Source organism: Macaca mulatta, chromosome 15, assembly GCF_049350105.2.
Source record: "Macaca mulatta isolate MMU2019108-1 chromosome 15, T2T-MMU8v2.0, whole genome shotgun sequence".
Classification (NCBI taxonomy): domain Eukaryota; kingdom Metazoa; phylum Chordata; class Mammalia; order Primates; family Cercopithecidae; genus Macaca; species Macaca mulatta.
In genome coordinates, this window is record NC_133420.1 from 122,346,569 (window position 1) to 122,368,732 (window position 22,164).

Genomic DNA, 22,164 nt, shown 5'->3' on the forward strand with positions numbered 1-22,164 from the left:
TCTAATACCGCATGTTTGCATTTGGGATAGAGCATTTCACCCACAATTTAACCAAAAAATGCTGTTCCAAATAATCGTGTTGGCCACAGTATATTAAACACAGAGCTTTCCTAATAAGCACTTGAGTTTTCTTGCACATGCGAGGAAGAGATTGGGTTTTTATATAGACTAGATTATTTCAGAAAAAAAAAAAATCCCGAAGGGATAATCAAGTTAGTACAATTTGTTAAAAGAGAATATTACATGTGCAATGAGTTTGCATATTTATAGAATCCACATAATAAAGCCAGCTTTTACCAGATCACTTTCCCTTGTAAACATGGTCAATTGTATCTTGTAGGAAAGAAATGTTAACAGTGATTTTAAGCTAATGAAGTTCACATTGAAAACTATTTTAGGTAACTAGAAGTTTACTCTTACTGCATAATAACTAAAACCTGAAGAAAATTTACCTAAAATTAGAAAAGAAAAGCGTTGCTCGCTCTTATGGGACCACTGGCCTTAGAGAGGGCGCCCCCAAAACACGTGAGTCTCCTCTTACCCCGTCCGGGGACCTGCGTGCCAGCAGAGAGCAGCTCTTATGTGTAAGTGTAGTGTGTATGTGTGTGGAATGTGGTGTGTGTGTGTGTAGTATGTGTATATGACTGTGTATCTGTGTGTGTGGGGCGCCCCCAAAACACGTGAGTCTCCTCCTACCCCGTCCGGGGACCTGCGTGCCAGCAGAGAGCAGCTCTTATGTGTGAGTAAGTGTAGTGTGTATGTGTGTGGAATGTGGTGTGTGTGTAGTATGTGTATATGAGTGTGTATCTGTGTGTGTGGGGACAATTATTTACGGAGTGCCTCTCTGTGCTGGGGACCAGCAGTGAACACAACAGAGGGAGAAACCCTGCCTTACGGACCTCACCTCCCACCTTCGCAGGTGGGGACCGACTTCCCCCATCTGTGACTTTCAGGTGCCTCGACACACATATTTCTCTAGGGACTGGAATTTATGCTCTCCCCCCTACCTCCCTTCTTAAAGTGAAGGACCTTTTTCTGGCTGTGAACTAAAATTACTTTTAGGGAAAAGAGAGACAGAACCCTTGTAAACATGGTCAATTGTATTTTGTAGGAAAGAAACGTAACTTTTATGTTAAGCGAATGAAGTTCACGTGGAAAACTATTTTAGGTAACTAGAAGTTTACTCTTACTGCATAATTAAAACTTGAAGAAAATTTACTTGAAATTTAAAAAAATAATTTTTTGAAATAAAAAATAAAAAAAATTAACTTCAATTTTAAAGTTAAATTAAAATTTAAATATTTCTAATCTTAAAATTAAAAATTCAGAGCCCGCGAGCACAGCAGACAGGCACCAGCTCCCAAGTGAGAACAGCAGCTTATCAACATTTACTCTAAAAAAAAAAAACACAACCAACCTTCAGAACAATTTGTGCTCCTGTTCAGCCGGAGACATCGTTCGTGCTTTCACGCGGGGCCGGCGCCGTGTCCTTTTTGGAGTGCACTTTGCAAAACAGAATGAGACTGTAGGTGGATAGACAGAGACCTCGCGCGGCTCCGCACCGAACTGGGTAGGGCGAGGAGCCCGGGGTGGGCCGGAAGGCGCCTGCGGGGAGGCCTGGTGCGCTTCCGCAGCCGGGAGGAAGCAGAGCCGAAGCGCAGCGGATGAAGTGAGGGCCTGAGCTAAGGACCCGCGTCCTCCCGGGGGTTCCGGCAGGCAGGGGAGTGGTCCCAGAAGAAGACTGGTCATTCCAGGGCCCCTAACCTTTTCTGCACCTCGGACCCATTTGGACTTGGGTCTCTTCTCAGGGTATACTTTCATAACACAAAAAGTAAAACACTCAAACTTCAAAGATAACATCTAATATTAAAATTATCAAAATATTTTAAAAATAACATTGCGATGTGTTATCATACGTGTGCTTCTGTATTAACTCAATAACAAGATTTTGTAGCGGGCCCGATAATGTGTGTTATTGTCAAGCAGTGATGAGCGAAATAGAATTTCTAGTATCGGCCACAGCTGCAAAGTGACATGAAAATAACCAGTGTTTAGTGGCGACCAGCCACCCATAATAGCGATACGTCTCTGGGTTTTTTCCTGCGTGTATAATAAGAGGAAATGCTACATCTCAATTCTAAATGAAATGTAGGTTAGTAATTTTTTTTTTTTTGTCCCAACCGAAGTTCCCAGGCAGAACCGTGGGGGTCTTGGGCTCTGCAACTGAGGACTCTGCAACTTCCTTCAAGTGAAGGAAGAGCTCTGCCTCCAAAGAAAGACTGCAGCCGCTGGAAATCACCAGCTGCAGAGGAACACAGGTACCAGATGTCCTGGTGTGCCCGCGATGGAGGCGGCAGGCTTTTGCCCTTTATCTAATGCTGTGAGCACCGGCCTCATCAGCTGCCGCAGCTGCGCTCTGGCTGAGGCATCACGCAGCAAATACTCCTGTCTCAGGAAGATCTATTCTGGTTTCTTTGTTTTTTTGTTTGTTCTTTTTTTGATTGTTTGTTTGTTTACAGTGTTTCCTGTTGAATAACCTGCCTCCAGAGACTAGGGATGGTGTTCCCCAGCTTGTTCACCGCTGAACCCAGCCTGTGCCCAAGAAGCATTTGTTGAATGGCCGTATGGACAAATAAATAAATGAAAGGATTTGGTAAGAATCCATAAACTATTCATAGAACTTTCTCTGTGACAGCAATCCTTTCATCTAAGTAATGTTTTCTTCAGATATTCTTAAAAGTACATGGCTCTCATGTCGCACCCACTGAGATAGCTATATATGCAGTACATAAGGCAGATAATAACCAGTGCTGGTGAGGATGTGAAGAAACTGGAGGCATCATTCATTGCTGGTGGGAAGGTGAAATGGTGCAGCCACTATGGAAAATAGTTTGGAAGTTTCTTTAAAAGATAACAAATGCCGGGTGTGGTGGCCCATGCCTGTAATCCCAGCACTTTGGGAGGCAAAGGTGGGAGAATTGCTTGAGCTTAGCAATTTGAGACCAGCCTGGGCAACATGGTGAAATCCCGTCTCTACAAAAAAAAAAAAAAAGAAAAAAAAAAATTAGCCGGGCATGGTGGCATGGGCCTGTAGTGTCAGCTTCTCAGGAGACTGAAGCAGGAGGATCCCTTGAGCACAGGAGGTCGAGGGTGCAGACAGCTGTGTTTGCAGCACTGCACTCCAGCCTGGGTGAGAGAGTGAGACCCTTTTTCAAAAACAAAAATCAACAATTTACTATATGACTCAGCGATTTCACTCCCAGGACTCTACCCAAGAGAAGTGAAAACGTATGTCCACACATGAATGTATGCAAATGTTCACAGGAACATTATTCACAATAGCCCCAAACTAGACAAATTCAAATGTCCATGGATGGATGAATGAATGAACAGCGTGGTATATCTATACAATTGAATACTATGCAGCAAAAAAGAAAAAAGGACTTTTTTTTTTTTGAGATGGAGTCTCGCTCTGTACACCATGGATGAAACTTGAAAACTTTCTGCTCAGTGAAAGAAGCCAGAAGCAAATACCACATATTCTATGGTGCCATTAACATGAAATGTCCAGAAAAGGCAAATCCATAGAGACAGGAAGCAGAACAGGTTGCCTGGGGTTGACAAGCATAAGGGATCCTTGTAGGATAATGGAAATGCTCTGAAATTAGACTGGGGAGAAGGCTGCACACTCTGCAAATAAACTAAAAATCACTGAATTGACACCTAGAATGAGTGAATTTTATGCAAATAAATTATTGAGAGGTGAAGCCAGCTGGACTTCCTGAGTTGAGCAGGGACTTGGAGAACCCTTCTGTCTTACAAGAGGATTGTAAGATGCACCAATCAACGCTCTGTAAAAACGCACCAATCAGCACTCTGTACCTAGCAAGGGGGATTGTAAAATGATGCATCAATCAGCACTCTGTAAAAACGCACCAATCAGTGCTCTGTAGCTAGCAAGAAGATTGTAAAATGCACCAATCAGCGCTCTGTAAAACACACCAATCAGTGCTCTGTAAAATGCACCAATCAGTACTCTGTAAAATGCACCAATCAGCAAGATTCTAAAAGTAGCCAATCGTGGGGAGGACTGAAAAAAGGGCAATCTGATAGGACAGAAACGGAACATGAGTGAGGACAAATAAGGAAGTAAAAGCTGGTCACCCCCCAGCCAGGCGTGGCAACCCGCACAGGGCCCCTTCCACGCTGTGGAAGCTTTGTTCTTTCGTTTTTCACAATAAACCTTGCCGCTGCCCACTCTTTGGGTCCCTACCATCTTTAAGAGCTGAACACTCACCTCCAAAGTCGGTGGCTTCATCCTTGAAGTCAGCAAGACCAGGAAGGCACCAGCAGGAACCAACTCGGGACACATTATGCCACAACAAAGCTGTTAAAATATGAAGTGGGACTCAGTCTTCTGTAACACAACCAGTGGACACTAACTGAGCCCCAGATTTCTACCTGCCGGGACCAGAAGAGCCTGCGTGGGGCCTGGAACTCATTGTTAAAAGACGCTGTGGGTATCCCAGAGTAAGAGGTGTGAGGTCGCAGCACATAAGAAAAGTTAAATGATGGGAGGCCGAGGCAGGCGGATCATGAGGTCAGGATATCGAGACCATCCTGGCTAACACGGTGAAACCCCGTCTCTACTAAAAATACAAAAATTAGCCAGATGCAATGGCGGGCGCCTGTAGTCCCAGCTACTCGAGAGGCTGAGGCAGGAGAATGGCGGGAACCCGGGAGGCAGAGCTTGCAGTGAGCCGAGATCGCGCCACTGCACCCCAGCCTGGGCGAGGGAGTGAGACTCCGTCTTTTTTTTTTTTTTTTTTTTAATACTTTAAGTTCTAGGGTACATGTGCATAGGTGCAGGTTTGTTACATATGTATACATGTGACATGTTGGTGTGCTGCACCCATTAACTCACCATTTACATTAGGTATATCTCCTAATGCTATCCCTCCCCCCTACCTCCTCCCCACAATAGGCCCCGTGTGTGATGTTCCCCTTCCTGTGTCCAAGTGTTCTCATTGTTCAATTCCCACCTATGAGTGAGCACGTGCGGTGTTTGGTTTTCTGTCTTTGCGATAGTTTGCTCAGAATGATGGTTTCCAGCTGCATTCATGTCCCTACAAAGGACATGAACCCATCCTTTTTTATGGCTGCATAGTATTCCATGGTGTATATGTGCCACATTTTCTTAATCCAGTATGTCATTGATGGACATTTGGGTTGGTTCCAAGTCTTTGCTATTGTGAATAGTGCTGCAATAAAGGAAAGGGAAAGGGAAAGGGAAGGAAAAAAGAAAAAAAAAAGAAAAGTCAAAGGAGGCAACAGCCAGACTTCAAGAGCACTGCAGGTCCGTGTACCCATCTGTTCCCACCCTGTCAGTCCATCTGACACTGGCCCGCGTTAGTTCCGTGCTGTGACTGCAGTATCCCTTTGCATTATTTATGGGAAAAGCTTTGCCAAGCAAGTTGAAAATAGAAATAATAGAAACAGGAGGATGCTTTGGGAACACTAATAATATTCCAGGCAATCCGCATGTTAGTCTTTGGCTCCTGTAGCCTAATTTGAATTATTTTGTGTATCTGAAAGTAATGGTGAATTTTCTGAACAAAATGCTGTGGTTCCACATTCTTATCAGTTTACACTGGCTTTCCCCCAAAAGAGGTGGCGTTAGTGCAGTTTTCCTGTGAGGACCCCACCATGGTGAGGAGACAATCAAAATGCAGTTAAAAAGAAAGGAAAGACAAAAAGATGATTTTTCAAAACCAGGAAAAGAAAAGCCGTGTTAGACAGCTAGTGAAATGTAGAAAAACGCTTGTGCAGCTAAGGCAATAGGGCTGGAAAGACAGCCTTGTCAGATACCGGACAGGAGCAGGCAGTGCCGTGGGGAGAACACAGAGCTGGCACCAATGCACAGGAGGAGCTGGAGAAGCCACTGCCTCCCTGCCTCCTGGACTCCCTCCACCTGTCTGGACCCCTCTCCCTTCCCAGACACCGCCTCCACTTTGAGTCATCAAGTATCATTCACGTAGGCACCCCAGTCCGTCTGGAGTTGGCCCCTGGTGGACTGCAGCAGTGAAAGGGCAGGGTTGGGACATCTTGGGGGGAGTGATAGTTGCCCTGTGGGCGGAGGTTGTTGCTACCGTCCTGCAGTGGTTGTAGCTGCCATCCTGGGGGGCTTGTAGCTGCCATCTTGGGGGGTTGTAGTTGCCGACCGGGGGGCGCATGGCTGCCACCCTGGGGGAAAGTTGTAGCTGCCATCCTGGGGGGGGCGGGGGTTGTAGCTGCCATCCTGGGGGAGTTGTAGCTGCCACCCTGGGGGGGGCAGTGTTGTAGCTACCATCCTGGGGGGTTATAGCTGCCATCCTGTGGTGGGGGGGTTGCAGCTGCTGTCCTGTGGGAGTTGTAGTTGCCCTACTGGGGGACCTGTAGCTGCCATGCTTGAGGGGGTTGTAGCTGCCACCCTGAGGGAGGAGGTTGTAGCTGCCATCCTGGGGGGAGGAGCAGTGTTGTAGCTACCATCCTGGGGGGTTATAGCTGCCATCCTGGGGGGGGCAGGGGTTGTAACTACCATCCTGGGGGGTTACAGCTGCCATCCTGAGGGGGTTGTAGCTGCCATCCTGTGTGGGGGGGTTATAGCTGTCATCCTATCGGAGTTGTAGCTGCCCTCCTGGGGGACCTGTAGCTGCCATCCTCGAGGGGGTTGTAGCTGCCACCCTAGGGGAGGAGGTTGTAACTGCCATCCTGGGGGCAGTGGTAGCTGCCTTCCTGGGGAGATTGTAGCTGCTGTCCTGGGGGGTTTTAGCTGCCATCCTGGGAGAGGTTATAGCTGCCATCCTGGGGAGGTTGTAGCTGCCATCCTGGGGAGGTTGTAGCTGCCATCCTGGGGAGGTTGTAGCTGCCATCCTGGGGAGGTTGTAGCTGCCATCCTGGGGAGGTTATAGCTGCCATCCTGGGGAGGTTGTAGCTGCTTGGGAGGGGTTAAAGTTGCCATCCTGTGGCGGGGGGGGGGGGGGCGGGCTGTAGCTGCCATCCTGGGTGTGAGACGGGGCTTGTAGCTGCCATCCTAGAGGGGTGTAACAGTTGGCTTCTGAAGTTCCAGAGACACAGTCACTTCCTTCTGGTGCCTCCCCTGGGTACTTGCAGATGCCCAAGGGCCTTCCAATGCCCAGTGGATGGTTTGATACACCTCTCTGCTTCTGGGCAACATTTTCACTAAACACCTGACTCAAAAGGAGCATGAACAGGACAAATTCGTGTAAAAAACAATGAGCTTAAGATGCCAACTTGCCCTGTCTTTTTAAAAGCATGCATGAGAGCTGAGCCATGTGTCCCCAGGCCCTCCGTGGGCAGCTGCCTTGGGCAGAGATGTGAACAGCAGTCCAGGGTTGGGTGAGCCAGCACTCTCTGGTGTCTTGGTGGCTGTGTGCACTGGCCAAGCCCCACGGACAGCACTGTGGCGCTGATGACTGGCAGCTCATTCCCCAGCAAAGCCACTCTGGGGATGTCTCCAGCAGACACTCGCAGACTCCACAGCGGCAGTGAACAACGGGTTTAACCAAGTTCTCTCCACCCCTACCACAGAATACTAATGAACCAGAGCTCCCTACCACTAACAAGCTGAGGTCACCACAACACACGGTCCAGTGAAAAGAGCAAGGCAGAAAACAAGTTGTAGAGAAGGTTCCTGTTTGTGCAAAAAAGTCAAGGAAGAACTAGAAGAACACACGTGTATATTGACTTACATATGTATAAAGGAACTCTGGGAAGATCCCTCAGAAACAGGTAACAGCAGTTACTTGTAGGGGGAGGGTGGAGCGAAATCTGGGCAAATGAGGGGTGCAACTTCCCTTGGCATCTTTATAGGACTACGTCAGCTACTCAGCAATTAATAGGTTAAATGGAAAGGAACACGGCACTGCAAGGACGACGACGCTATGTCCTTCTTTGCAGCTGGTATCGGGTAAACCTACACCCAGACCTTCTCTCCCTAAATGGAGCATTGCTCTTTTATTTCAAGAGCCAATCACTGGACGCCCACTAAGAGCCAGGCCAAGAAATACTTGCAATCTCTACTACTCTGGGGAATGATGAGGGAGGAGAGTGTGTTGGGGGGGAGGACAAATGGTCTTAGGAAGTTCACGTGGACTGGCCGTGGCGAGGAGAGGGTCAGAGATCTACTTTGAAGCACGCTGACTTTGACACAACCCCCTTTTCAAAGTTCATCTCAGAAAGGATGTTAGATGTTCCCCTAGGAAACACATAAAACCAATGCCTGTGCAAGATTTGTTTCAAACATCAGATCACAAACTGTCCAAAAATAGATATTGGTGTGGAACTGTGAGGTCAAACTAAACCTGAATTGAGTGTTTAAACATGTTGGGAGAACCAAGGGATTTTCCTAAGTCAGTTGGAAGCTCTTGTATACTGCAGTAGTCATGCACCCTAAATCAACAGAGAAAAATGTGTCCAGTGCTCTGACAGACTGTTGCAACAATGATGATCAAAAAATATACGGAGTGCAAAGGCATTTGTGAGTTCATATTGGCTGGATCAAAAATCACGTTTAAGTGACTTAATAGCTGTAAAAACTTGCCTGTTGTGTGGGTATGAACAAGGACAGGCACGTTACTAGTGATTTATCTGAATCGTGCGTCTCAGCTCTAGAGTCAATTGTTCCGGAACATCCCAACTAAGTCACTATTGATCAATTGCAGGAACTTGAAACACTCAGTAATCTTACGATGCATCAAGGTTTTACTTAATAATGGTAACACACAGAGATGTTCAAAATCCCCCAAGCCAAAATCTTCCCCCACTCTGCAAAAATAAACCTCCCAACGTTTTTCTGCAGTGTCTGCAGCACTGTCAGTTGCCGGGGGGCTAATTCTGGCAGGGCAGGGTGATGTTCAACTGACTGCTTGTGGAGAAAGCAGCCACAGGGGGGCTATTTCCCATTTTTCACTCTCAGGTCTTGATGCAACAGTTAAGCCATCAGGTGTACTAAATTCGAGATAAAAGTAAGTTCCTCTTTCAGCTCAGTGGAAATGAGAAGTAACTCCATTTCACCGTGAGCTGCTTTACTTTTCAATCCAGACCCCACTGGCCGGGAGAGGTGCTCCAAATCCTTACTCTCATCACATTTCTTGCTCCTGCTGGGAAGGGAGGTCCATCCTGACTTTTTAGGATGCACATTAGAACTCTGTACTTGTTTATTTGTGTGTGGGTGAATCTATCTGTGAGCAGCGCTATGCGCAAGCCAGGGGAGGACAGTGATGGGGTCAGGACATGATCCCCCAAAAAGTGGCACCTGGCATTTGAGGAAGCCACAGAATCAGGAAGGTCTCTCTGAACTTCTCCCACCCTTCTCCTCCCAGACAGGCCATAAAACCCTCATTCCAGAGGTGCCCTCCCTCTGCCAGGAGGAAGGGAAGCTCCTTATCGCTGAAGATACAGGGACAAAGAAAAGAATCTGAAGAAACAAGCCGGCAAACAAGCCCCTGCCCGGGTCTATGGCCATGGGTCACATCCCTTTGTCCAATCACACTTCTGTGTGCCTGTCCACTCCACCAAACTTGGTATGGAAATACCCAGGCTTCCCTGCTTCTTTGGGTCGCTTGAGGCTTTTCTCTTATTAAGCTGTCTTTTGTTATGGGGGCCTCAGCCATGAGCCTTGCAGTGGGTAAGAAAAAGATGTTACCACGGGTGCGGTGGCTCATGCCTGTAATCCCAGCACTTTGGGAGGCCAAGGCAGGTGGATCACGAGGTCAAGAGATCGAGACCATCCTGGCCAATGTAGTGAAACCCATCTCTACTAAAAATACAAAAATTAGCTGGGCATGGTAGCGCATGCCCATAGTCCCAGCTACTCGGGAGGCTAAGGCAGGAGAATCGCTTGAACCCGGGAGGTGGAGGTTACAGTGAGCTAAGATCGTGCCACTGCACTCCAGCTTGGCAAGAGAGCGAGACTCTGTCTAAAAAAAAAAGAAAAGAGAAAGATTTCTCCCCTATGACAAGATTTCAGGTCAACATGGTCAGTTTGATGACCTACTATGTGGGATCTACTCCAAGTGAGGGGACTTGTTACACCCGAGTCTCTGCGTCCTCTCTCCACACCAGTTATACTGGAAGCTCTGAAGCCACTTCTCCCCAGGTGACCCTGTAACAGCTGTGCTCTGACCCAGGTGTACCTTGGACCAGCCAACTGCACTGGAGATGGAGCAGGGGATGCAGGCAGCCTGTGAAGGAGGCCCATTCTCTTTCACCCCCTCCCTTGAACTCAGCCCTGCTCCAGGGCCCCCAGAAGTGCCAGGCTCCAGGTTTAAAACTCTCAGGGGCTCTGGGACCTCAGGAGGGGACAAGTTTAAAACCAAAGACCATCTTCACACCATCTGCAATTAACTAATCTGCATTTGAGACCTTAACAGAGAGAAGCCACGGACTAGTTCCATCATTTATCTGCCAAGGGATACCCCCATTAGCTTGGGGCTCCTGGCTCGGGGCAAACCTCCCAAACCCAAGAAAGGGCTCAGCCCGAATCATCACCATTCGGCATCTCCATCGTCCAGCACTGCCTCCCGCTGCCTCGCGTCCTGACAGCCTGCAAGAGAGTCAACCAAATGCTTTGTTTCACTTTATTGGATACACCAGGTGTGGAATTTACAAATGGGACCAACGATGTGTGCGGGGCACAGACGGCTGCCTGTGAGTCTGTGTAACAGGGGCTCTAAAATGAATGGACCTCCTGTGCACGTGGTACAAAGACAAGCAAACCAAGACCAGCTGGATCCCAACACGGGTAACGTAAACAGTTAAATTACTAAAATCATTATCTTAGGATCAAAATACTTCAATGAAAATGGCATATTAAAAACATATAAATTACATTTAAGGTCTGTACATGATTCTTAAAAAAAAATAACAATACTGTGTTCTGTACAATATTGCTTCTTCTGAACATTCCAAACCCAAGAAACACTTTCCCTTGAATTCCCAAAAAGTGGGCAAAATACACATGCAGTATAATTAAAACCATTTCACCAAACACAAAGCTGTCAATTTCTTCAAAGGCACACGTTTTGTTGTATCTCAGGAACTCCCATTTCAGAAGCCCCTTGTCTTCCGACCCCAACAGGCAGCAGAGGGCAGCCTCGGTTCCAACGAATCTTTGGCTGCTAAAGGGAGAATATTCTGGGCAGGGAGGCAGCAGAAATGGAGCCCCTTCATCCTCAAAGCAACAGACCAGATGGCTTGTCGGGAACCTCAAGACCGAGGTGCCTCCTCGCTGCCTTTTGCAGGCCCTTATTCCCAACGTTTCGAAATATTCGCTCCATATACGACACGGAGTGAAGTTGCCACCTATTTTCTTGAAAGGCATTTGCTGCTCACTACCAGTCTACCACCAGAATCAATGTAGGCAGCCCTGGGGGTGACCATGTGTCCTGCTCCTCAGGATGCCGTGCTACCAGGCCCCCTGCCTGGCTTGGATGCTCCTAGGCAGGACAGCTGTCTGTGTCAGAGGACAGAGAGGAGCAAGGCTCCACCTCACCCTGTCTGTAAACAAGCCCGCTGGCCGGCGGGCTCTCGTGATTGCTGGGTATAGTGTCTTCTCAAAGGCGACTGAGGTCCCCGTGGGGTCTCAGCGGGGTTTCTGTCCCCGAACCCTGGGCCCTGGTGCCACTCAAGCTTCCAGCTGGACTTGGGCTTCGTCCACCTGCAGAGTGTCACTGTCCCCCAGCAGCTCAGTCTCTGGGACAGAGCCTTCCTCCTCCTCTGCTTCCTGCACGGGGCTCTGTGCCCCGTCTTCTGGGGCGTTCTGTGCGTCCTCGGTGCCCTCTGAGAGCAGGGCTGCCCTGTCCGCCACGGACGTGTTGGAGGGGGCCGTGGTGACGTAGCCTGTGCTGGTGGAGCCGCTGCCGCTGTGGTGTGAGCTGGGCTTGGGGACCATCTGAGGAGGTACCTGCTGCGGGGCCATCTGCATTGGGATCTGCACTGGGTAGAAATTGGGCAGGTAGGCCCCATAGGCCGGCACCGGCTGGTAGCCATTGACAGGGATGTAGAGCTGCGGCGGGGGCACTATGGGTCTGATCTGACCCTTCATGGGGATGAACTGGGGCTGTGGGAAGGGCGGGGCCTTCTGCTTGGGCCCCATGTAGCGGGCGTTGCTCACATTGCTCACTGGGCTGGTGCTCAGGGAGCTGGTCTGCGTGGTGTTGCTGGCCCCCGAGGTCTGCGCTGAGCTGTTGTAGTTGGAAAGGTTGCCCCAGGCTCGGAGCCGGCTGTGGATGTCCTTGAAGCGGGGCCGCCGGCTGGGGAACTCATTCCAGCACTCGATCATGAGGGCGTACACCCAGGCGGGACAGTCGTCCGGGCAGGGCAGCACCTGCCGGTTCCGGATCATCTCCACCACGTCCTGGTTGGAGTACCCGCAGTAAGGCTGCAGGCCGTAGCTGAAGACCTCCCACAGGACCACGCCATAGGACCAGATGTCCGAGTCGATGGAGAACTTGCCGTACATGATGGCCTCCGGGGCCATCCAGCGGATGGGCAGCAGCGAGTTCCCCAGCAGCTTATAGTAATCGGCGGCATACACCTCTCGGAAGAGGCCCAAGTCTGAGATCTTCACGTTCAGCTTGTCGTACACCAGCACGTTGCGGGTGGCCAGGTCCTTGTGAACCACGTGGTGGCTGGATAGGTACTCCATCCCTGCCGCGATCTGTGCCACCAGGTGCACGAAGTCGGGGGGCTCCAGGGCGGACTTCACCGTGCGGTCGTCGTCCGTGCTGCCCACGTCCGAGTGCGGCGAGCGCATGACCAGGAATTCGTGGAGGTCGCTGTGCGAACAGTAGCTGAAGATCATGCTCAGGGGCTGGTCCTTGGTCACCACGCCCAGCAGGCAGACGATGTTGGGGTGTTGCAGCCGTGCTCGCAGCATGGCCTCGTGCCGGAACTCCTCCCGCAGGGGCCCCTCTGCTTTGTCCTTCAGTGTTTTGATGGCCACGGCCTGGGTCTGCTCCCCTGGGGCGGGGCCAAACAGGTGGCCCTTGTAGACTTTCCCGAACCGGTCCTCTCCCAGCTCCTCCATGAACCTCACTGCAGACAGGCTGATCTCTTTGAGTTTGGCCTGTCAAGAAGAAAAGCCCCACGTGAAACATCACTGTCACTGCAGCCCTGAAGGGAGGTGCAGAGCAGCCGGGGGGAGTGGAGTCCCCGTGCGGCCTCGACTGGGGGGGCCTTGCAGAAGAGCCTCTGGTTTCACCCACCCAGCCTTGGCCTGCCCACCCACAGCTCTCTGCTTCACCTTAAATACGGCTCTGATGCCAAGGTTGCTTCCCGTCTGCAATGTTCAACAGATCCCAACCAGGCTACACATAAGGTCCCTCCAAAATCCAGCTGGGACACACTGCAGACTTCCTTCCCACTTGTGCATGTGTGGACACACCCACACACCCCCCCTACAGCCAGGCCCAGGCACCAGCTGTCCTGGGGCAGCCCCGGACATACCCCACCAGGTCCCCTCCAACGCCCAGTTGTTCTACAGAGGTCTGAGTTAAACACGTTCTTGGAAGGAGTACCCCACAAGTGATAGGAGCCCTGAGAACCCTCATCTATCTCAGTCTCTGTGACGCCAGCTCCTCCTGTGTGGCCAGCCCTCATCCTCCCCAGAGGTTCCTGGGCCACCATGCAAGCCCCAGGGCTCTGTGCTCGCCTCGCTGGCCAGCCCCTGCCCACAGCAAACCCTCACCGACTCTGGGGCTGAAGAGCCAAGGGCATCAGCTCCCTCCTGGCCACCCTGAAGAGCCGCTGCAAAGCTGGCTGAGAATGATGTTCCCTGCGGCTTTGCAATGAGTGTAAACACCCTTGTACAACACAAGCTGGAGAGGCTGCAGCACACGTTCTCTTCTGTTGTGTTTCAGTGCCCCACTCCCATCTAAGGCTGCTCTGGGATGAGGGGTGGCCTTTTAGTGGTAACCTGTCTGCCTACTCCCATTTAAGAGCTCTTCTTCTATCCTTCCCTGTAACAAAACAAAGCAAAACCAACCCAACCCAAAAGTGACAAGAAAAATTATGGGGGGGCACTGGAGCCCTCTTTTTCTTGTATGTCTTCTGGGCAGAGCTGAGGCACCCGGACGGTGAGGATGCTCGTTGGGGCCCACAGGGGCAGCATGGTCCAGGCAAAGGGAAGCCCATGAACTCTGGGGCAGTGAATTCCCAACACGCCTGCCATTTATTTTCTAAAACACACATGTCCTGATCTAGTTTACAGAAAAAAAATGGCAAAATGAAGCGGAGTTTAAAATAATTATGTGTTATGCATCAAGTAAATTAAGACAGTTAACGTCGGGGGAACAACCCCTGAGGATTAAGCCTGGCAGAGCCACCCAGGTAGAATACGTAAGCACGGAGACCTGTTTGTGCTGGTTAATGAGGGGCATTTCCATGTCTTGGCTGGGCGAGGCCATCAGCTGTCGCCGCTGCGGTGTGGACGCAGATGCCTTCTGCTTATTCCGGCACATACAGACCAAGAAGAAAAGGCAAGCGATGACCAGTGGAATTGCGATGCTGGGGACCAAGATGTACAGAATCCCCATCTTGCTGCTGTCTCGAGGACCTGTGAATAATAAGGCTTTCGTGATTTTTCAGAAAACATCCCTTTTCAACTGTAAGTTCTCTACCAACCCACCCTCCACCTCCAGCCAAAACCTTCACACGCACGTGGGGCATCACCTAAGTTACACAACAGGGTGAAAGGGCACAGCACACCTTAAAAAACGTGATGCACCAAAAAACGCACACCCGGCTGCATCCTGGGGAAACAAAACCCAAAAGTGCCCAACCTGGAAACAAGCGGGAATACGCAGCGTAAGAAGTACACGAATTCTAATGATCTCAATATTAATAATGACCACATCCGCTTTCTGTTCCTGAGGTTTGAAAACCATCGGAGATAGGTGCTCTGCCCAATTTCACTTTTATCAGGGCCTCCCCAGCTACTGATGAGTTGATGAAATTCACTGGAGATCCTTGTCCAAGGTGAGCGAAATTTGGTACTGGGATTAGACACGATCCTTTTCCTCATTCAACATTGTAATGTTTTCTTCACATTTTTAATTAATGATGACAGATTGTTTTGGGATAATAATTAAACATGCACTAGATTTAAAAGAGCACCAGTAGTGCATGCACTTGACCCAGTACAATATCCAACAGGGGCATAAGAATTCTTAGAAGGCACAGGGTACCAACAGTCAAGGCTACCAGCTACCGTCCCTGCATTTTTTTGTCACAGGGAAAAGTAACTCTTTGTCTCCCTCTACAGGATTTACAGAAAAGTACAGGGGGCACACCAGGCAGGCAGAGGTGACCTCAGGTTTTGAACAGTCCTCCCGGCAGGACTGCCTCCTCCCAGGCTGTGTGGCCCCCAAACACCCCGCACATCAAAGCAGCTGAATGTAAGGCAAAGTGGCGCCATTTCAGGAGGCTGACCCTAAGCTTGGTGGAAGGTGAGTTCTCTAGGGAGCCACTTTCTCACATCCCTGGAAAACCACGGTGTTCTGTTTTCTCCTTAACCCTGCCAATAACTGTATCACTTAGAGGGCCCCATTGCCGGGGGCAAAGCACTCCTCATCTGGAAGCAAACAAGTGATTTCTGGTCAATGTGATGCCTAAAAGAGCTAACTCAATCCTAAAAGTGAACATGCTATTGCCACCTTAGGAAAAAAGCACCTTGTCCCAAACCCAGCCTTGCCCCACCCCTGCTCCCCAAAATAAGATGAAATCAAGTAAAACAAACAAAACTTTCTTCTGGCCCCACCTAGCAGCTTCCCCTCTGAATGGGTTCCAAGGCAGGTGTCCCAGAAATCTTACGGGCACCGGGGATGCCGATTCTTTCTTTCTTACTAGGGTTTGGTTCATTTTTCATTATTAAGATTGGCAGGACAGTCCAGGCCTCTCTCAGGCCAAGACCAGAGGTGTGAGCTCACACCAACACCATCACCTGCTTTTATTCTCTACTTAACGTTACCAGCACGACTCATGCTTACTGGGAAAAATTGTGGTATTATAGAAATGTGGCCTTTCAAAAGATCGTATTTCTAACAGCCTTCTTTCCTGAAGACTATAAATGGTTAAGTTTCGTGTTCTCTGAACTTTGCATATATTTTAGGTTGAAACACATGGAACAACTGATATTCAACTATTCTGACATATAGACACAGTAGTTTTATATGGTTTTCTTAATTCGAATGTTGAATGAACTTTATTTATTTTTGAGACAGAGTCTCGCTCTGTTTCCAGGCTGGCGTGCAGTTGTGGGATCTCAGCTCACTGCAACCTCTGCCCCCGCAGGTTCAAGTGATTCTCCTGCCTCAGCCACCCGAGTAGCTGGGATTATAGGCGCCCGCCACCATGCCTGGCTAATTTTTGTATGTTTAGTAGAGACGGGGTTTCGCCCCGTTGGCCAGGCTGATCTTGAACTCCTGCCCTCACGTGATCCGCCTGCCTCGGCCTCCCGAAGTGCTGGGATTACAGGCGTGAGCCATCACACCCGGCCTACACGAACTTCATTTTAAGTAGAGTCATATCATCCGTATTTTCCTGCTCCTGGTTTTTTGGCAGAATAAAATCTCTTGGACAGCAGCTCATGTTGCAGCGGATAGACGTGCGTGTTCTCCACAGCCGCATGCCACTCCACAGAACGGGCGTCTCCAACTGCCCCATCCAGCCCTACTGATAAACAGTGTGTTTTGTGTTTAGCTCTCACAAGTGATTCTGCAATAAATATCCTTCCATTTATGCCCTGTAAGTACAAACCTGCAATACAAGATTCTAATAACTGACTGGCCCAAAATCATATATTTTTTTCATGTTTTGATTTATTTTTAATTACAAAAGTAATTCCTACTCACTGTAAAAAAAAAAAAAAAAGTCTTATATTTGAACACTTTTGTAGGTCTGGGAAATCACTGCTAAAAGTTTGATATCCATCTTTCCAAAACCTCATAAAAGTCAGGAGCCTGTGTGTGCTCACACACACACTCCCACTCTTTTTTTTTTTTTTTTTTTGCCAGAAACAAAACAATGAGCAAAAAAGCACCTCTACCACAGCTCTGTCCTACAACCTGCTTTTGTTCCTTACAGGGCACAGGGCCATCCTTCATTGCAGGAAACCGTTAAGGTCTAGCGTGCTCCAGGGTGCCTAGACCGCAATTTGAATGACTGATAATTTCATTCTTAAAATTTGTTCTCCCATAATGAACACATTCTTGAAGATTTGTGTCTGATCTGCTGAGCCAGAGGCAATGCCAAATCTGGAGCTGCTGAATCACATGTCAGGAAGGTCATCAGTGCCAGTGTTTACTTCCTGCACTTCGGAGTAGAGACATGCGGGCCTGCGCCCCAGGAGGTCTCCAGGTGCACGGTGAACCCAGCCTTGCTTCACCCACTGCTCTCTCTTTATAGCGGGTGCCCACTCATTCACCAATCGCTGCTTCCAGCTCCCAGCCCGGCCTTGGTTACGCTGCTGCCTGGAACTGGTGAACCAGGCATGACGAAGACAGAGGTGAGAACTGTTAAAGCTGTCAACCATTAACTACACGCCCTTCCGTATTCATGACGTCACAGACACGCTTGCAAGCAATGGGGACAAGCAATGCATTCTATTTTCTCCTCACTCCACCAAACCTGAGAAGCAGTGAAAAGCTCAAAAGCTGGTGGGTGGAAGGGAACTATTTTTACTGATATTAGGAAATACTGAGCAATAATAGCATTTTTTGGTTATTTTTTGGTTTTGAGAAAAGGTCTTATTTCGTTGCCCAGGCTGGAGTGTAGCGGCACCATCACGGCTCACTGCAGCCTTGAACTACTGGCTCAAGCAGTCCTCCCACCTCCACCACCCAAGCAGGCGCGCCACCACACCTGGGCAATTTCTGTATTTTTTGTAGAGACAGGTCTTTGCCATGTTGCTCAGGCTGGTTTCAAACTCCTAGGCTCAAGAGATCCACCCATCTTGGCCTCCCAAAGTACTGGGATTACAGGCTGTGAGCCACCGCACTGGGCGATAATGTTAATGGAGAAACAAAACGTCAAAGTGAATATCCCAGGACCATCCATACGCGGGAAAAGGGCTGGTGGAAGGCGGTGGGCCGAAATGCAAACAAGTCACTGCTGGGTGGTAACATTAGGGGTGATCTGCACATGACTCTTCAGACTTCTCTGTATTTTAAAATGTCTCATAATGGTCAGATGTTACTTTCATAACCAGTGACAACTTGTGTTATTTATTTATTTATTTATTTTCGGGACAGGGTCTCACTCTGTTGCCCAGGCTGGAGTGCAGTGCGGTCATCTTTGCTCACTGCAACCTCCGCTTCCCGGGCTCAAGTCATTCTCCTGCCTCAGCCTCTTGAGTAGCTGGGATTACCGGTGTGTGCCACCACACCCAGCTAATTTTTGTATTTTTAGTAGAGATGAGGTTTCATCATGTTGATCAGGCTGGTCTTGAACTCCTGACCTCAAGCGATCTGCCCGCCCCGGCCTCCCGAAGTGCTGGGATTACAGGCATCGGCCACTGCGCTTGGCCCAAAAGCTTTATTTAAAATGGTCACCGTGGTAAGATCAGAGGTCTCTGGTGGCCACTGTACAGAGGCACACCCCGACTCAGGTCAGGACAGAACGCCCTCATCACAAGGTTCACTCAACAATCAACACAGTAAAAAAAGAGAGAGAATACATACTACACGAGGGTACGTCACACAGTTCCATGCGTACGTTTTTATTCTGCGTAAAGCACCAGGGGCCCTCCATCTGGCCTCCGGGGTTCCGGCAGTAGGCGTGCCCCCCTCCAAGCTCAGGGAAGTCTGTGCTGGACAGGTGGTGGCTGTGGGGGTGCTGCAGGGCCCACGGCTGGCACTGGTGACCTGACTTGGTGGTGCTTGCCGTTCCTCTGTAATCCGTGCCTGAGCCGTTATAGCACTGATGGTCTGAACAAGGAAAACATGTTAGGAAAACCTCCGGGGTACAAAAAAACCATTCTGCCTACACATGCCCAAACTAGAATTTCCAAAAGATCCAAAGATTTCACATAACTTACCAGAAAAGAGGCATTAAAAGTAATGGCTTATTGAAGTCCCAAGCCCACAAATTAAATGCAGGGCACATCAGGGATATATATGGGGAAGGAAACTGTCGGAAGTTATTCCACAGCCCCCAGACCATCTCTAGGACCCATGAGGCACTTGCACACCACCCCCCCACCAGAATGACGGTGTTACCCCCAGCCTCAGGATCACTTGCTCTAGGAAGAAAGCCAACTGTGCGGGCAAGAAGGGCGAACTCCCAGGCCCGGCCCCTCCACCTCAGGGTACCCTGCTCAGCCATGGGTGAGAACAGTACAGGCCACGACACCTCCATGAAGGAACCCTGGGGTTGGGGTGTGCATTTGGTGAACATTTCTGTAGTGTTTACCATGTGTGAGGCTGCTCTAAACCCTTCTGGCTGGACACCATGGCTCAAAAGGTGAGTGGATCACTTGAGGTCAGGCGTTCGAGACCAGCCTGGCCAATATGGTGAAACCCCGTCTCTACTAAAAATACAAAAATTAGCTAGGTGCGGTAGTGCACGTCTGTAGTCCCAGCTACTCAGGAGGCTGAGGCAGGGGAATCGCTTGAACTTGAGAAGTGGAGGTTGCAGTGAGTTGAGACTGTGCTACTGCACTAAAGCCTAGGTGACAGAGTGAGAATCTGTCTCAAAAAAACCAAACAAACAAAACAACCCCTTCCTAAATATTGCCTCATTTGACCTTCATTCCAGCCCCACGGGTTAGTATTGGTGTCATCCCCACGGAATATAAGGATATGAGAGCTTAGCAACTTGCCCAGAGTCACAGTGAGGGTTGAAATGCAGGCAATGGGCCCGGGGACCAGGCCCTCACTGTCCTGGTAAGAAGTCCTCCCCATTCCTGGACCCCCAGATTAGCCAACCATGCTAAATACAGTCCTGGAGCGGTGGCGGAGGTGGCCCGTTCCCTGGGTCTCAGTCCTCAGGGAAGCAACAACCCTGATGGATGCAGTGATGTGAGCCAACGGTTTTCCTCAGGGACATCAGCACGGCTCCCTGTCCTGTGTCTGTCACCCTCACTGGCCATGGTCACCCTTCTGGGGCTCCACAACTTGCAGTTTACTAAGCCTCCAGAGGGCAGGGGCTGCTCTGCTGCCAGCAAGAGGGGCAGTAGGGAGCATGCTCCTCCGTCCTGTGCAGACCCCAAAAAGGCCACACCCAGGCCCCGGGCTCAGAACTGTCCCCATCCCCCATGCTTATCCCCTAGGCCCACGATGCAGGGAGCTGGAGAAAGGTGCAGGGTGCTTGCAGTATTTCCTTCCCTAGCCATGCCTGATCATCACAGGTTCTTCTCTGGTGCCCCCCAGGCCGGTCCTGCAGCATCTCCGCGGGCCTCACACTGTCCAAAGCTAAAGATCCTGCAGGTTTCTGGGGACCGATCCTCCAGGTTTCAGGAGGTTGGGGCAGGAGTTGAGAGTCTGCATTTCCCCGGGCGCCCGAGTGTGTGCTGACCATCGGGAAAATCAGGAAGCTGGCCCTGTCTCCTCTCATGCTCCCAACAGCCATTTCCACAGGAAATGAGATCACTCCCATTTCAGGGAAGGGAAATCCCAGGCTCAAGCAGGTGGAGGGACTTCTCCTGAGTCCCACAGCTGGACACAGTGCAAGCCCAGATGCGAGCCCTGGGCTGAAAGGCTCCAAAGCCCCTGCTCCAAGGCCCCACCTGCTGCCCTGCTGGAATGGAGGTCTGGGCTGTGGGGCTCTCAGCTGCTAACGGGGTTCCGCGGGGCCCGGACAGATGGAGCTCCCTGGGCTTTACCCGCCGCCCTATACACATTTCAAGGGCCCTACAATCCCTGCGCCCACCGGTCCCGCCCGGGGCCCTCGGGCACTCACAGCGGCCCAGCCTCTCGGCCGGGATGCCGATGCGCATGCAGTTGGCAGCGTCGGGGCTCTCGGGCATGGGCAGCGCCTCACACTTGGGCAGCTGCAGACGCATGAGGATGAGCGGGTTGGAGCGGGCGATGGTGTATTCCTGGCGGCACAGGTCGCTCTCCAGCACCTCGCACTCGTCGCGGCACAGCTCACGCGGCTTGGGTGCCCGGGAGCGCGCGTCGCACAGAGGGAACACGAAGTGGCAGAAGGATGGGATGGCGAACTGCGAGCACTGGTCCGACAGGTGCGTAGAGGTGCCGATCATGGTGAAGGCCGCTGCAGAGCCCGCGAGACTCGCGTTAGCGGTAGACCCACCTCGCGCCCCTGACATTCATCCAGTCCCCACCCCCAGCCCCGCATCCCAGATTGCCCACTCGGCCCCCTGATACCCCGCCCCAGACTCCCCAACCCTGAGCCCCGCACACCATCCTGGAGAGGCTCCCCACCAGCAGACCAGCCTGCCATCACCTGCTCTGATTTGCAGCAGACACAGAAAAGCCCCTGGTCCCAGGCCTCACTTAGAAACATCAGAAGCAGAACGAGAAAGAAGGAAAACTCGGCCCCTAGCTCACTCCGCTAGGTGCTTCTTCCAGGACAGGATGGTTCAGAGTTCAGATGCAAAAGCAGATCCTAAGGACCCGCTATGTGTGGAGAAGCCAAGAGGTGCAGTACCCAGCCCGGGGCTTCCCAATGTCCCAGAAGAGGGAGTCAGCTCAGCGCTGTGAACTGCAGCTGGAGGAGGCAGGCAGCTGGTAAAATGTGGAAAGTCAAGACGGTGACAGCAACAAAGTGGAAGGAGGGCCGCCTTAAAACTCTGGAAGGTTCTATGATAAGGGGGAGCAGAGAAACCCCAAGATCCAGAGCCCCCTTTGGTAGGGAAGTTTATTTTTTAAGGGCAAGATGTCAGAGGATGCAGCGCGGCGGTGAGACTATGAGGTGAGTTCGGGAACAAAGTGGGGGCATTGGGGGGAGATCTGCTGCACCTGGGGGCATGGCTGGACACTGGTAGGGACGAAGAAGCTGGCCAAGGCAGGACTCTAAGGACTGCAACGGCCTGCCCTGGGCTCACTACCCCACTTTCACCTGTGAAAGGCTGGTTTACAATTGAGCTTGGGGACACTGGAGGCAGACAGGCCCCTTTGCCTGCACACCCAGCTGAGAAGCTGG

At 50.6% G+C, this 22,164-nt stretch overlaps 1 protein-coding gene across 3 annotated transcripts in view; it reads right to left on the reverse strand.

Moving 5' to 3' along the window:
- Positions 1 to 10,626: 10,626 nt before the first annotated feature.
- ROR2 (receptor tyrosine kinase like orphan receptor 2) overlaps positions 10,627 to 22,164 on the reverse strand; it is a 219,613-nt gene continuing 208,075 nt past the window's right edge. For 2 of the 3 annotated variants that reach the window (XM_028835321.2, XM_077966333.1), the window contains exons 6-9: positions 20,959 to 21,273; positions 18,741 to 18,986; positions 14,415 to 14,617; positions 10,627 to 13,129 (exon numbers count right to left, since the gene is read on the reverse strand). In XM_028835321.2, coding sequence (XP_028691154.2) covers positions 11,687 to 13,129; positions 14,415 to 14,617; positions 18,741 to 18,986; positions 20,959 to 21,273 — 2,207 coding nt within the window. In that variant the 3' untranslated portion in view covers positions 10,627 to 11,686. The remainder of the gene's footprint in view (positions 13,130 to 14,414; positions 14,618 to 18,740; positions 18,987 to 20,958; positions 21,274 to 22,164) is intronic. The other variant, XR_003723370.2, reaches the window with a different exon arrangement.